Raw genomic sequence first — 15,687 nt, 5'->3', positions numbered from 1 at the left:
TGAGTCAGAGCTAACACTGAAGGAGCTTTTCTGACACTATTTGCCCTTGTGTTGCACTAAACAAAAACAAATGAATACTTTCCAAATTTTGCAGCACATGGATCATTTCCTTTTTCAAAGCAGTGCTGTCGACAAATCAGTTTCAGTTCAGCTCAGTTCTATTCCAATTGCATAATTAGACATTGGGACATCACTACTTCAGTTAGTCAGCTGCCCAACACTGCAAAATAAAATAAAAATATGAGAAAAATAGCTGGAAAAACAGCAACCTAAAATATCTGGATAAAGAAGTGAAAAAATGTAAATCCTCACCCAAGACTTTACATTTTATATAGTTCCCTTGGTGTGAGAACAAAGACTGTGAATGCAAAGTGATCTATTATTTAGGTGTAGTGATATTGGGTTAAAGTAAATTATGTCTAGTCTAATAAATTGGAAATAAAAGCTGTTGAAATCATTCTGAAGAAGGAATTCTTTACCTTCTCAAGGTGTTTTCTTGCAGATGTTATCTTCACAATCTGCCATACATGCTCTCCTGTTGTTCCAGGTTTAAAGAGTGGCTAAAAGAAATCTAGTGAAAATGAATTCTCTGGTCATATTAAATAAGTGGAATATACATTTTAATAAGCTAATATGTCAGATTAACTTGATAGGAATTGTAAGGGGAGCCGTGAGGAACTCTTTTCTCAAATGTAAGGTTGAGTTTCTCTTCATTTCCAATGGTCAGATTATTCATCTGTAAGAAAAGATGAATGAATGTAAAACCTTGTACACATCTGGCTATGAATATAGATGTTTCATGATACATCGTACATTTAAACACAGCCATGGTAAAAACAAAAATATTCAATATATTTTCTAAACATCTGGGTTTGTAGGGTGAAATATTGCACATGGCATATTTTGTCATGTAATCCAGTTCCATCTATGTAAATATGCAGATAATAAAAGCCACTGAGGCAGCAGCCTTTATTTTACAGTCAGACATGAAACCCGAGGCACCGACAGGAGACATTTAGTAATAACACATGCAGTTTCTACTGAACCAGTCAATAAGCTCACAGCGCATAAACACAAACACAGTTTACACAGATGAATGGGAATTTAAAACGACTCGTACACAGAGAACAGGAACACGGACATCATTTTACACAATCATGACCTGAAGACATCCAACATTCCAACACATTGTTAAAACACAGGCAGCTTTACTTCAGGTGATGGCTTTGCCATTACAGGCATGTCTGGCTTAAAAGGACCACTAGAACAATAATCACTACAAACAATGATAAAGAGCTCCAATCAGACCATCACACCGTCCAATCAATGTGTAGCAGAAACAAAACAGTCTGAATCCCTCAGGTTAACAATACAGCTCTGCTTTTAAAGTGTTATGAATGATTTGAATTTCCATATAAATATATATATATATAAACCTTTAAATGTACTTTTGATCTTAAATTTAATATATTTAAATGATGATATAAATAAATCTGAAGAAAAATAAATATTTTCAGATATACATATAGAGTTGGAACTGTTGATGGAGAATATAACCATCCAACCAATCACAGGACGAGCTGAAGGAGCTATTAGAAAACTAAACCTCAGCAGCAGATGTTCAATATAAAGACAGCAATGAAACACACTAAACATGTTGAGTTTACAGTCAGCGTCAACCACTCACACCCAAATACAGTAATTCAGCTCATGGTCTGAAGGGAACATAGGAACCTTTATAACAAAGTGATACTTATTAAATATTTTTGTTTCCAAACAGATCTTAACTCCGCTGGACTCAAACAAAGGCGGTCGAATTAAAAACTTTTTAAAAAGGCCAGAAGACATTTTATACTTTAGTTTCATTGATTGAGTTCTCTTCATATCTTACATGATCTAAATAAAACACGACGGGCGCTGAGAACAGAACTAAACATTTAACAGATTTCCACCAAAAATAAAAATAAAAAACTGAAAAAATTGAGGTGAGATAAATTCATTTCAGTACATTTTTAAACGTATCATTCATTCTATGTTGATGATGATCTATTCAGGGACAGCACAAGGTATCAGCTGACTTAAATGTGTCCCATCAGATCTTAAATGTGTGCTCTAACCGTATACAAACTAAGGAGAACCTTTTAATTTTGAAAGGAGAATTATAAATTAAAGTTAATTTGATCAGTTCTGCAGCTACAATCTGGGCTGGGATAAAACCGCAGCTTGTAAATACATCAGTGAGAAACAGTCTTTTTTCCACAGTTACCTGTCAACAACAATAAACCAGGAGTGGCTCCATAACTCCACTGGTGTCAATTTCCTGCTTACAGACATGAAGCTGAAGTTTTTTCTCTCTGGTCCGGTTCTAAACGAGGCAGGTTTGTCTCCAGAACCCAATCTCTCTGTTTGCATGGTAACTGCATGTTGTCCTGTTTTTCTGTCATATGTAAAGGGAAATGGAGCTGCACAGCTCAGACTGCCCTATATCTTTAATATGGATCAGAGCCCGTTCTGACTGACACCTCGATAACAAGAGTCTGTCGAGAGAAGCTGAAGGAATCAGGAATGGATTGTGTTTCCATGAATGGATCGGCTGGCTTGTTATCTGATTTTATATTAATATGAGCATTAAAATGCATCCATCTAGCTGGCTGGTTATAAACTGAGAGCAACATACAGTTTCTTTATGATATATTCAATATTTGACAAAGCTGCTGAAAGGCAGAATTTTTTTATGGGGATAAAAATCCTGAGAAGCTTTTGAGAAGCTCAGGCCTGTTTATTTGGTATAATAAAGCATTTTTCATGCTTTCCTTTATGTGAGCTGTCATAGTTGACATGGATAAACAATGGAGCAAATTTACAAAACGATATCACCCTTTTATACAGGATATGTTTGCAACTGGTAAGAGAGTCTAATAAAAAGTTTAAATGCTTCAGTTAGAAGAGCAAAACTGAGCAGAACAAGGTGAGTTTAATTAAGGTTAAGTTATCAAAATTAAACTGTTTGACTGAATGATTTGCTCCTTTTCTGCGGTTTTCTTTCTGTATTTTTATTTACCTTTAGCTCACTCTGACTTCCTGAGAATCAATCAGATTTTCTATGCCTCAGAAAGAAAACATGTGGAACACATAAAGCATTCAGTGTTCTTCATGCGATGACAGAAATGATGTAGACATTCAGTAAATAATGGCGTTCCCTTAGGCTTCAGAACAGATCCCTCAGATGGACTTAAACTCTGCCATGTGCGCCCTCTAGTGGCTGCTAACAAGTCCACATCATTTTCTTGACATATTTAATGTGCACATTCTTCTCCACAGGAAGCTCCTGACATCCACTATGGAGACAAACTTCTAAAAATCCAGTTCAGTCTTTTTCTCTTCCTGTTTATGCCGGGACGATTTACCCTCAATGTCAGATGAAAGCAGCAAGCATCGGCATGGTTACAGCGTCACAACACTACACTGTATTTACAGAGTGAGGCCTCAGCCGGAGGAGAGGACAGGAAGCGGAGCGTGTGGGGGGTGTGCATATGTGTGTGTATGTGTGTGGGGGGGGAACTAATGTTTGGATTCTCGGGGGTAGAACTCAGCCAGGGTGTTCTGAGGGATTCTCTTCAGCATTTCTTTGGGGAAGATCCTCATGAGCTGCCATCCGATGTCCAGAGTCTCAAACACACTCCTGTTCTCATAGGCTCCTGAACACACACACACACACACAGCACATGTTAAATAAACCAGCATTCTGTTGGTCTGTGTACAGGTTCTAATCAGGTTCTGATCTTTAAACCTTTAGAATAAAGTTTCATTTCAAAACTACACTGTTCCAAGGTCAGTGTAAAATAGGTCATTAGAACGGCTCCAACTATGATCTCAGACTAGAGCCAGAGAACTTATCCTTATACATAACACATCACAGCTGTGATGTACTCGTGGTGCCATATTTTAAGAACACATAGAAACCTAGTAGATTTGTTTAGTTCCACCAAGGTCGTGCTGCCTTTGGTTAAACTTCATGGATTTTCTTCAAAATTCAACTTCATTAAATCTATTAGGAAGGCAGAGAAAAAACAGGAGGATGACTTCTGGAGGTTTGTTTCCAGTTTCCCCATCAGTCAGTTTTGAAATGAAACTCTTGGTGAAGTAGGGCTGCAACTCAGCCAGAGCTCTGCACTGGGACTGAGATGTATGAATGGATGGATGGGTGAATGAATGAATGATTTCGAACATGATAGAAGTATAAAATCACACACATGAACAAGGAATCAAAAGACATGTTTTTGTACTACAACAATCTTAACATGTTCAAAAATGAGTAGGATGAAGTAAGATCACCACAGGCAGTGGACAAAGAGTCCAACTGAGGTTGGTCATAAAATCAACTCTGGAGAAACATAACTTATACAAAGGAACAATATGATCCTTAAATTAAAAAATTATATTCAAATCAAAATCACATAAAAAGCAACTTAAATCTTTTTAGAAATTAAAATTTGACCAATTTCATTCGAAGATACAAAACAAATAATTCACAAAAAAACACCAACAAAATATCCAACCAACCAATCCATCAAAAAACAGAGAATAAATCAATAAATAACCTTGTACAACTAAGAAGTTAAATGTGATGCAGTTGGACAATTTTGTTGCACCAGTAAAACCAGTGCATAACGTTACCCAGAACTTTGCATCAGCATTATATGATTTGACTGGACTGCGCTGAATTAAAAATGTGATCAATTTTGACTGTATGCAACAAATTCTATCTATATTTATTAATTTATTATGTTATATATAGATATTAAATTATCATAATTGGATATGAATTGGACTGTTGGGAAATATAAGCTGAATTAAACAAGTTACTAGCTGAACTTTACAGCAACCATTGGAAATAAATAATTGTAGAATATGGAGGGATAAATATATGTAAAGCTCATGAGCCAAGAAAATACACAAATATTGAGTTCAACAGAAGGTATCAATATTGTATCAATATTTGTGAAAAGGAGTCCCATCTATTTAAAGAAAAGAACTGAAATTTAGTTTTGTGAATCTATGTTTAAATATTATTCCTGCCAAGGCGTGACTGGTTTTTATATTGTGTTTTTTTTTTTTATTATTATTATTGCTTGAGTAATTCTGAGGCATTCCTAACAATTGCAGTCCTAACTTGTGAAAAAACTAAATCAGCCCTTCAGAATCAGTAAAGTTATCATCTACTGAGGTACAGCAGACGATAGCTTTCATTTAAGCTGCTAACAGTCGGTCCATATATTACAAAAAGAGAGACAATTTTCAATCTATTATATTTAGTCACCCCAAGAGGACAAGAACTGCTTCATTTTTTCATACTTCTTACAAATTAAGATTCTCCAGCACGGACACAATAGTTTATCAAGCTTACAGACTTTGTTTCTCTACCCAGGGATCATAATAACAGCTGACACTGTGGTGAATGCTGAGCAAAACTCCTGACAAGACCTCGCTACACCCCTAAATGTTGAACAAAGTTCACTTTTGATTTCAAACACACATATTTCATATAAGAACACAAAACATCTGGTCATCACTGCACCTTGGGAAATGAAGTTCTTCTCAAACTTAGTAAGGAACTCCAGATATAGCAGGTCATCAGCAGTAAGAGCCTCTTCTCCCACCACCGCCTTCATGGCCTGGACATCTTTCCCTATGGCATAGCATGCATACTACACACACACACGCACCCGCACACACACACGCACACACGCAAACACGCACACACACACACGCACACGCACACACGCACGCGCACACACACGCACGCACACATACAGGTTAAGTAAAGTGTAGTAAAGCTCTGTTTGTGCAGAATGGAGAGAGATTTGAATATACAAGCTGGTTGGAAACATCAGAGTGGTCTTTGCGGGTCATTCCCTCCCCAATAGCAGACTTCATCAGTCGAGAGAGAGATGGAAGAACATTGATGGGGGGGTAGATCTGACCAGAGGAAGAAAAGAAGATGAGGACAGAAGAATTTTAAAAATCACTAAAATATTCTATTCAATCTACAATAAAAGAAACCTGACATGAAACTAATCCATTTGTTTATATACTGCAAATCAAATGGAACAAAAACCAAAGTTTTGTTTGAAACGTGGGAGAATGTACAGTTGACTCATGGAGGAGATGCTACCTGTCTGTTGTGAAGCTGTCTGTCCACATAGATCTGTCCCTCAGTGATGTAACCGGTCAGGTCAGGAATAGGATGGGTGATGTCTGAAAGGCAGAGGAAGGATCAGTCTGTGGCAGCCCTGGAGCTGCCACCATGCTGAGCTCTGGCAGAGGGAGTACCATCATTGGGCATGGTGAGGATGGGGATCTGGGTGATGGAGCCGTTTCGGCCCTCTACTCTGCCGGCCCTCTCATAGATGGTGGCTAGATCAGTGTACATGTAGCCAGGGAAACCTCGGCGGCCCGGCACCTCCTCTCTGGCAGCAGACACCTGGGAGAGAACATCCAAAGCCCGGTTCCACTTCCTGCAGTTACATCAGAATTAATGCTAGAGCAGAACATGGCCGACCTCTCGAAGGGCCTCGGCGTAGGAGCTCATGTCGGTGAGGATGACGAGGACATGCTTCTCACACTGATAGGCCAGGTACTCTGCTGATGTCAGAGCTAAACGGGGAGTGATGATTCGCTCAATGCTGCACAAACCAAGACTTCAGCTTAATTTACACATTATTTACAAAGCCGACATCCAAACACATCTGAGAAAAAAAGCCATACGTGGGGTCATTGGCCAGGTTGAGGAACAGACAGACATTGTCCATAGATCCATTTTCCTCAAAGTCTGACTTAAAGAACCTGGCAGTCTCCATGTTGACCTGAGGAGAGAGAAAGGACATACCGATTACTCTACAGCCATGTCAAAAATCTGTCAGAAATCAATTTAAAAAGATATTTCAGTTTTAGATTAATTGAGTGGTTGGTATGATTAGAAGAGTACAATGGCCAAACCCAAAAACACCAAAGTATTCTGAGTCAAATGTGAGTAACTCTGTTTCCATTAACTGTAAAATTGTGCAAACTGAAATTACGAAAATACATTTGCTTAATGGAAACACTGTCACTTTAGCATGACTAATGTTAACTCAGTTCAGTAATGGTTAGGGGTCAGGGTGGCTGGAGGCGGGGCTTCAAGCCAGAACTTCATCCATCAGGTTCTCAGTGGAAACACAGCAGGTTCTGTTGGAGGAAAGAATGAGTAGAACCATGTGCAGCTGGAGCTAACAATGAAAAAAGGGACATAACAGAATAAAACGCAGTGATGTTGGTGGTTGTAACATCAGACAGTATGGAAACGTTTAACGTGAATGAGAGTGAACGCCCTGAAGCACAGGGTGTCTCAGTCAGAGTGAGTCTGGGACACAACAGAATCAGGATCTCACCCCCATGGCTGCAAAAACAATAGCGAAGTTGTCCTCACTGTAGTCCATCACGTCCTTGGACTTCTTCACCAAACCGGCCTGTCGACAGATCTGAGCTGCGATCTGACAAGACCAGGGAAAAAAAGAAATGAGTCCCAAACTCTCGGAAAATATGATTTATTCACCTTCCAGCTTAATTAGAGACAAGAATGTTCAACATTTTTTCATATGAATAAAATCTCAAAGGAAATGAATTTATCAACAGACAGGAAATTAACTTTCTTTCAGTTTTATACAACCAGTAATTAAACAGAACCTACACATCTCAGATATCCACAGGGAAAACAGAGTCTAGATATTTAGGACAAAAGAAATAAGAAGCTGACAGAAATATATGAACAAGTAAGAATTAACTTTGAAGTGACAGATAGACATGTTTGATGTTTTTGCTCTCCTTTAATGGAATGTTAAGAAATGAAGACTTTGGGTAATGCTGCTGCAGGAAGATATCTCAGTGGTACCAAAGAGCAGCAGACCACCACCCCATGCAGCTTCATGCATTGGTTCAGTTTCCAGTTTAGAATTTATTTTGAGATTCTTGGGTCCTGAATGGTCCAGCCCACTTCATGTGGAGCCAGCTCTCCATCATATGTCAGTAAGTTTAGCCTGAAATTGATTTTTCTTTTTTACTTTTGGCATTTCTAGCTTGTTAACTTTTCCATTTTATTTGTATTTGTGTTTTATGTGTTGTTGATGTAGGATTTTGTTTTATCATTTTTAAATATCTTTCTTTTTCTATATTTCTATTGTAGAATTTTTAAGATGTTTTCAGATATATCTGTAAACAATCTGAACTGTTTACAAATGGCTCGCATTGCATAATATTTCACATTGGAACAAAAAACAATGACCTCAATTTGTATTGGCCATAAACTTCACTTTGCTAAAATGGTCAATTAGAATAAAACCTGCAGTATTTCTCAAACACTTGTCCTTCAGTCTGGTTAGAAGCCTGAGACTGTACAGTTTTTGTTTGGTTCATTAAAAAATCATGAATAGTGAGCAGCTTGATCGGCCCTGACAGGTGAACAATGTCAAAAATCAGATCCTGTTCCGATCAGTGAATGCAGCATATGAGAATACTAAATAAAAGTTTATCCATTTGATCTTTCTGCCTCTGTCAAAGAGAACGATGGGTTTAGAAATCCCAGAGCTGTGCTACAGATTTACGTTCTCTTTGGTACACAGAGACCGCAGATTTTCTGCTGAAGAACAGTTCAAAAAGTACATTCTGTTAACTTTGATTCAATGAAAAAACCAGTTCTGAAAACTTAGAATTTTTTTGTATTAATAATTAATAAATAATTAATGTATTAATACTAAAAAGTCACACTTTTAACAATCTGCGCATGCATTAAAATACATTTTATTATTGATTGATTTTATTATTATTGAGTCTTCACAAAAACATAGAAGTTGCCATAACAGTGCAGTGGTGAAGGTGAAGGACTCTATTAGACTCAATAAACTCACTACAGAGGCTCAGTCAGCTGAAGGAATGAGGCGGAGCTCTGGAAGAGTTAGTGAGAGACAGAAAGCTGAAGAAGATGGACAATGTCTCACTCTCTCCTTATGGACATGGTGGACAGTCTAAGGAGCAGCCAAAGGTCACTGCAGCTCCCAGGTGTTAATGAGGACTGCAAGTCTTTTCTCCCCGAAACTGTCAGTTTTTAACGTTACCTCAAGATTTGTGTTCTAGATAATGTCAATATTTTTATCTGTCCACTGAGTGATGCATGTGTGTGTGTGTGTGTGTGTGTGTGTGTGTGTGTGTGTGTGTGTGTGTGTGTGCGTGTGTGTGTGTGTGTCTTGAGTTATCAATAAAGAACTACCTATCCTTCTAAAAACAGAATCAGTGGGCCAGAACTCAAGGAAAACCAGAATTTGGTGTGGGCCAAGTCTGATCGGAACATCTACAGAATGAACTCTGCCTGACTCACACACATTTTGTTAACACCTTAGGAAGTCCGTCAGTTTGTGGACAGAATCTAATCTTTTAGGTGTTTTGATGCTCTGAGAAGGGAATACATCATGTTGGTGAATGTGTACCTCATTGTGTGGCAGCCCAGCAGCAGAGAAGATGGGGATTTTCTGTCCCCTAGCAATGCTGTTCATGCCATCAATGGCAGATATGCCAGTCTGGATCATCTCCTCTGGGTAGATGCGACACTGGGGGTTTATGGGCTGGCCTGTGGAACAACACACACAGAGACACACACACACACTGAGGAAGACTGTGTCACAGTGATTTTAGAAAACGTGGGGAACCGTCTTCACTTCAGCATTTTACACTGAGTGAATATTCTGAAAACTAAAAGTCACAACAGACATACATACCCATGATGTCCAAGAAGTCTTCTGCCAGCACTGCCGGTCCTCTGTCGATGGGTTTGCCAGAACCATTAAACACACGCCCTGAAAACGTATGAAAAATGCTGCTCTGCTGTCTCAGAGGAAACACACTTGACTAAATACGGCTGAACGGAGAGCGAAGACATGTACCCAACATGTCCTCAGAGACAGGCGTCCGTAAGATGTCTCCAGTAAATTCACAGCTGGTCTTCTTTGCATCGATGCCTGCAGTGCCCTCAAACACCTGCAGAGAATTTGGACAAATACAAACAGCAGAATGGCAGCTTATCAAATGAGGTGAGCGGGAGTAATACAGTAATAAAGGAGTCTGTCTAGTTTACTGGAGACAATTTGGTCCAATCTTCTTTAAAATTTTGCTTCATTTTTTTGGTAGAAGGTTTTGGCTGTCCTGATGTCTTCTGATGTTTTCATCAGTGGGATCTCTAAGCTTTTCCTCAGGGTTGTTTTCTTCAACACCTTGATTTTGTTCTCTTTCAGCCTCCCTGTTGCAGAAACTGGATATTTGAGAGTTCATGGTCAAGTGAATCACTGCAAGGTGCCCAGATCCTGCGGCTGCAATACAAACCCAAATCACCAACACCTTTAATCACCACCTCTCCTCCACCGCCGTGTTTAATGACTGCTAGAAGATATTGGTGCTGTATTTTCCTGACTTGCTGCTCTGAACTGAAGATTCCCATGTTGGTCTGGGAATTATTGCTGTTGCTCTGGATGTTGCTCTGACAGTGAGACCTAAGAGGGGATTTGCTATAATAATCAAAGGTTGTCTTTAATTTTCCCATTATTTATGAATACAAACAGACTCAGGAGTTGTTAACAAAAATTCCAGCACAATTACTAATTTCCAAATAAACATTCCATGTAATAATGGCTCTGCAATAATATTATCACTGTACTGAAGCTATTACCTTTTTTCTGTACAGTATTATACAGCTGAAACCAGAAGTTTACATACACCATAAAAATACATTTCTTTCCATCATTATCTCACAATAAATCAAATGAGACTGTTCCTGTTTCAGGTCAGTTATTATGTAGCAATAATCTTTAATACTGTAAAATGATTTATTTTTTATAGTTGGGAATAATGCTAATGACCATTCTTCAACTGATTAGCAGCAGAGGACCAACTTTAAGGCCCAGTGGTGTTAGTGGTAGAGGTGCACTTTCTTTCAACTATCACTAATTTGTACCTTTTTAGGAAAAGTTGACTGAACATTAAAAGCATGAAATAGGAAAATAACTTGCATTATGCAACTAGACATAAATGTAACATCCTAACATTTAAAGCACATGTTTTTATTTTACAGTTTTTTTTTATCTGTTTTCTTAGTTTTACCTGATAAGCTAAGATTTCCTACTAAGACACACAGAACTAAACTGTTTGGAAGGTTTGGGAATGTCAGTCTCACCTGCACCACAGCTTTGGACCCAGTGACCTCCAGCACCTGCCCACTCCTCTTGGTACCATCAGGCAAAGTGAGATGGACAATCTCAGCGTACTTTGGAAACTGTTCAAGTGACACATGACCAACAAGCATTAACAACACCATGCATGTTCCATATCAAAACCAACTGAACAGTCCTGACATGTCATGGCTTGACAGACTCAAGAATCCTGACATTTATATTTTATTCTAAATGAAATCTGCAGCAGAAACGGATGCGGATGTCATCCCATTGAATCACCACAAACTGTTGGTGTGAAACATTGTGAGCTGGGTTTCAGGTGTCTGCAAACGTGAGTCTAATCGTAGTTGGATTAATGTGGACAAAATAATAGTTTCCAGACTCTACAAACATCTCTGCTTCTTACCTTGACTTGATCCAAAATCACCAGAGGACCATTGACTCCAGAAACAGTTTTATAGGCTGAAAAACAAAGAGCAACAACCCAGTGAAACACAGCTATCTTCAAAAACCAGAATGTTTTTTCTTACTGACATGAAGTCGATTCGAATTCTCTGAATTTATTTCAGTGCTGAAAACAGATTTTCTATGGGATATTTGAGAGCTTTTTGATGGCCACTCCAAATATTGAGAGCTAATAGGCCTGGGGTCATTTTCCACTTACAAGACCTGTTTGTGGCCAAGCTTTAGTCATGGTCAATGTCTATAGATGTTGATATGGTTTAGAAAATTATCTTTTGTTTATCACTTCAACATCTTGCTCTGTTCTGCTATGGGGAACTTTGTGTATGCTGATGCTGTTTAATGTCTGGATCCAGAATAGTTTACACGTCTGAAAATAGATTAGGATTGAGGTTAATAACCTATGGACTGCCAAACTGAAGGGAATCAATATGGATGGCAGAAGATGTTGATACGAGTGAAGCACTGGGAAAAATAAAAAGCTTCAGATTATTGAAGTCAGCAAGCAAATACATTTTATCACTAATAGTTGTTGGCCTGGTCACACAGCGCAGTGAACAGCAAATCCTTCTCATTTTTCGACTTGCATTTGGAATATAAGCAAAGTTCTGGCTTTACGAACCCAGCAGATTTGGTAATGTTCAGGAGACTGGGGGGACGGTGGCAAGGATTAAATTCTGCCCCAAGCCCTCCATAAAACCGGTGGCCAGCATAAAGTAGCCTTGGCATTTCTTGACTGAGACAAAGTTGTTGTAATGTTTACTGTCACTTTAATCCCCAAACTGTCTCCAAAAAGGTCTGAATAAGCTGGAAAAATGAGGACAGAAAGACAAAAGTGAGCAAAGGATCAGCTGTTAACAGATGATGTTCAGTGACTGACACCTGTCTGACCTTCTCCTGAGCTGTCAGAAACAAACAGCACCATCACACACATCCACACACTCACTCAGGCGGGGCTGGGAGATGTAATCCCGGCTAACAGCCATCGCATGCTCCCTGGAGGCGGCGGCCGGGTGGACCGGAGCGGCGGCCGTCGGTCTGTTCCCGCTGACGGCCGATGAAAACTCGCTCATGGCCCCGTTCACCATCCCTCTGATCGCCCTCATCGCCATGTTTCCACCGCAGAAACCGCAGCAATGTTCGAGTCGTGACAGCTGAGGCGCATGCGCACACCGCAGCAGTTGCAGCTCATTAAAAGGTAATTTATATTTGGCAAACATATTCTAATCTGTAGACAGTTGTTAAACTTTCTAAATAACATATATTAATATATAATATTATACTTTTATTTAAAATATTAAATTAACTGCAAATTGAAATTTATGTGTGACCTGTGTGCAAAAGTCTTACCAGAATAGAATGTCCGCTTTCTTTTCTTTGCTTTTGGTTCTGGACTGCTTTGCATGCAGAACCAGAAGACCTGAGACATAGTTCTCTAATCCTGGAAATCTTCTTCAGGTGATAGAAGGCCAACTTTGTAACTGTCTGAAGGTTGAGGTCACAGTTCATCACTACACCCAGGTTTCATTCTGATCTGTAATTTCCAGCTGTAAAATTACATTACAGCCATACAGCAGAACTACGGCCTGTAGTTTTGTCCAGGTTGTCCAGCAGGCCCCTGCTGGCTCTCACCTGTTCTTCTCCAGGTGTCCAGAACTGTCTGAAGATTTCCTCTCAGGTTACTTTTCATCTACTTCCTGGTTGATGGATGGACAAGCTCTGCACTGGTGGCAATGCACTCTGCAACAGGAGACCATGCAACAGCCACCTTTTCTACAGCTGCAACCTGTGACCTTTAACCCCTCAATGATTCAGAACGTATTATGCCTCCTCGGATTCAGTTTGACAATTTGACTACACTGGCATGAACTCAGTAGATAATTTTGTTCCACAACAGAAATACAGTAAAACATTTATTTTTATTATGAAGAAAACAGATTCATGTGTATCTGAGATGATCACATACAATAATTGGAAACATATGGGATCTGTCAGCACAAAAAGTGAAACACATCCTTAAAGGGTTTTCACCAAAATGACATTGAAGCTGCACTAAACAACACAAAAAAAGAAAAACTAAGTTTCAATGAAATAAAGTTTTATTTGAATCATTTGGGCAGGGTCGCAACTACATATTTTTCAGGTGGATGCGAAAACATAAATCGGCGCCTCAAACCTCCTCAAACCTCCAGTCGGTCGCAGCAGATGGCCACTCATACAGAGCTCGGTTCTGGTTCTGTTGGAGCTTTCCTTCTGTTAAAAAGGCATTTTCCAGGGCGTTATGTGGCGCAGTGTTTAGAGTGGGCGCCATGCTCTAACTATACAGAGACCTCAATGCAGCCGTCCCGAGTTCAAGTCCCATCCTCGGGTCCTTTACTGCACGTCTCTCTCCCCTTTCTCCCTGCACACTTCCTTTTAAATACAAACCAGTACAGTCAAAAAAATTAAATAAGAAACACTAGAGTCAGGGTGCGGTAAGCACAACCCACATGGGTCCTCGCCTGGTGACCTTTGTTCCCATTTATTCTCTCTCTCTCATTACCTACTTTCCTGTCTGAACACAATAAAGGACATTTGAGTAAAAAAAACACTCGAGTCGAAAAAATATAATAATTTTGACTAGAGTTAAAAGAATTCTTTAAAAAAGGCATTTCCATTTGTGCCGTCACTACATATTGGTCCAGGAAAAATCAATCTGCTGGGTTTCCTTAGGAAACTGTTCAACCAGTTTGAAAAATAAACTGAACTTAACCTTGAATGTGTGTTTATGATTCAGTTGAATTGACTTTTTGGGGGAGTTTTTGGTGAGACCACATATTGTGGACGGGATCCATCTGAACAAACAGACTGAGTTAAATTAGGTTTAGCTCAAAAAGTGAGGACAGCCTGAAAACCTGGACCTCAACTGCACATGGCACTACTAGAGGCTCAAATTACACAAAAAACTGAATTTAAGGGCTTAAAAAATGGGTTTTGTACGTTATGTCCCCTTTAACCTGCTTTGTCTTGATAACTAACAGCCATCGTATCTGTTAGCGCTGGGTCGCTGGGAGGTTCTGACCGGGTTCCTTAAATTTGGCCCACTCCTGTCGTCAGCTGATCCCTCTCCATTAGCAACAGATGTCCAGTTGGGGGAGTAGCGAGGAAGGTTGGGCAGAGCTCCACCTCTGTCTAGCAAGGCAAAGGAGGGGTGCCACTGTGGGTCAGGTAGAGGGGGGTGCCTGGACCTGTTGGTGCCTGAGTGAGGGGCTCTCCATTGAGCTGGGGGCTGAGGGGCCCATCTGATGGGATGGAACAAGACTGGTGGAGGAGCCAGAGGAGGCTGAGCGAGTAAGGGAGGGCGGGCGAGTAATGGAGGGCAGGGTGTGTGGGCGGGGTGAGGGGCGTATGGGGAAGGGCGGTGGCTCGGTCCTCCACGCTGATGTGACCTGCAGGATTCATGAACAACAATGAATACTGCTGCATTTTTACAAACATATTTGCTTTGTTCTTCAGGATTTCCTTCTTACTCATAGATAAATGAAACATTTATTGAATTTCTTTTTTATTTTATCACATACAATAATAATTAAAACAATAATTAACATTTATATTTTAAAAACAATGTTACGAGGCATTTTAAAAATATTTTTATGACATTTAGTTTTGACATTGTTCATAGCTTTTTTAAACCATCTGTGTTTGGATTATTAAAATATGTTTAAATCTTTGGTATGAAGACAGTTTTATGCTTTAAATATGTTTTATGTCACAAGTACTGTAACATTTATGAATATTTCCTCAATGATTTAGAATTATTGGAACAGTTCATTTCAAACCAAGGAATTTTATTTAGCTTTTAAAAGTGTTCTGGATTTCTTGTGACACCTCATGTCTTAATTTAGAAAATACAGTAAAACATCCATCCATCCATTTTCTTACACCCTTGTCCCTCAGTGGGGTCGGGAGGGTTGCTGGTGCCCATCTCCAGCTA

At 39.4% G+C, this 15,687-nt stretch overlaps 2 protein-coding genes across 2 annotated transcripts in view; both read right to left on the bottom strand.

Annotated features, from left to right (window-relative positions):
- Positions 1–603: 603 nt before the first annotated feature.
- atp6v1b2 (ATPase H+ transporting V1 subunit B2) lies at positions 604–12,878 on the bottom strand. The gene is made up of 14 exons (XM_008423126.2): positions 12,661–12,878; positions 11,659–11,714; positions 11,255–11,353; positions 9,972–10,065; positions 9,807–9,884; positions 9,519–9,658; positions 7,431–7,532; positions 6,769–6,866; positions 6,563–6,686; positions 6,334–6,484; positions 6,176–6,258; positions 5,875–5,979; positions 5,579–5,708; positions 604–3,698 (listed from the first exon to the last, which is right to left on the bottom strand). Exons 1-14 carry the CDS (start codon positions 12,824–12,826, stop codon positions 3,562–3,564), a joined length of 1,563 nt encoding a protein of 520 aa, XP_008421348.1. The 5' UTR covers positions 12,827–12,878; the 3' UTR covers positions 604–3,561.
- A 736-nt stretch (positions 12,879–13,614) lies between these two features.
- Positions 13,615–15,687, bottom strand: part of LOC103473138 (RNA/RNP complex-1-interacting phosphatase-like) — an 11,448-nt gene continuing 9,375 nt past the window's right edge. Inside the window, exon 9 of the mRNA XM_008423125.2 lies at positions 13,615–15,142. Coding sequence (XP_008421347.1) covers positions 14,728–15,142 — 415 coding nt within the window. The 3' untranslated portion in view covers positions 13,615–14,727. The remainder of the gene's footprint in view (positions 15,143–15,687) is intronic.

This window comes from Poecilia reticulata, linkage group LG12 (assembly GCF_000633615.1).
Source record: "Poecilia reticulata strain Guanapo linkage group LG12, Guppy_female_1.0+MT, whole genome shotgun sequence".
NCBI lineage: Eukaryota > Metazoa > Chordata > Actinopteri > Cyprinodontiformes > Poeciliidae > Poecilia > Poecilia reticulata.
Note: the sequence above shows the minus strand (reverse complement) of the source record. Positions and strands in the feature narration are given on the sequence as shown.

Coding starts and splice junctions, on each gene's coding strand:
- atp6v1b2 (XM_008423126.2), bottom strand. CDS start 12,826: ATGGCGATGAGGGCGATCAGAGGGATGGTGAACGGGGCCATGAGCGAG. Junction 9,659..9,806: donor AGACTTCTTGGACATCATGG/GTATGTATGTCT, acceptor GTTGTTCCACAG/GCCAGCCCATAAACCCCCAG. Junction 6,867..7,430: donor TTGTTTTTGCAGCCATGGGG/GTGAGATCCTGA, acceptor CTCTCTCCTCAG/GTCAACATGGAGACTGCCAG.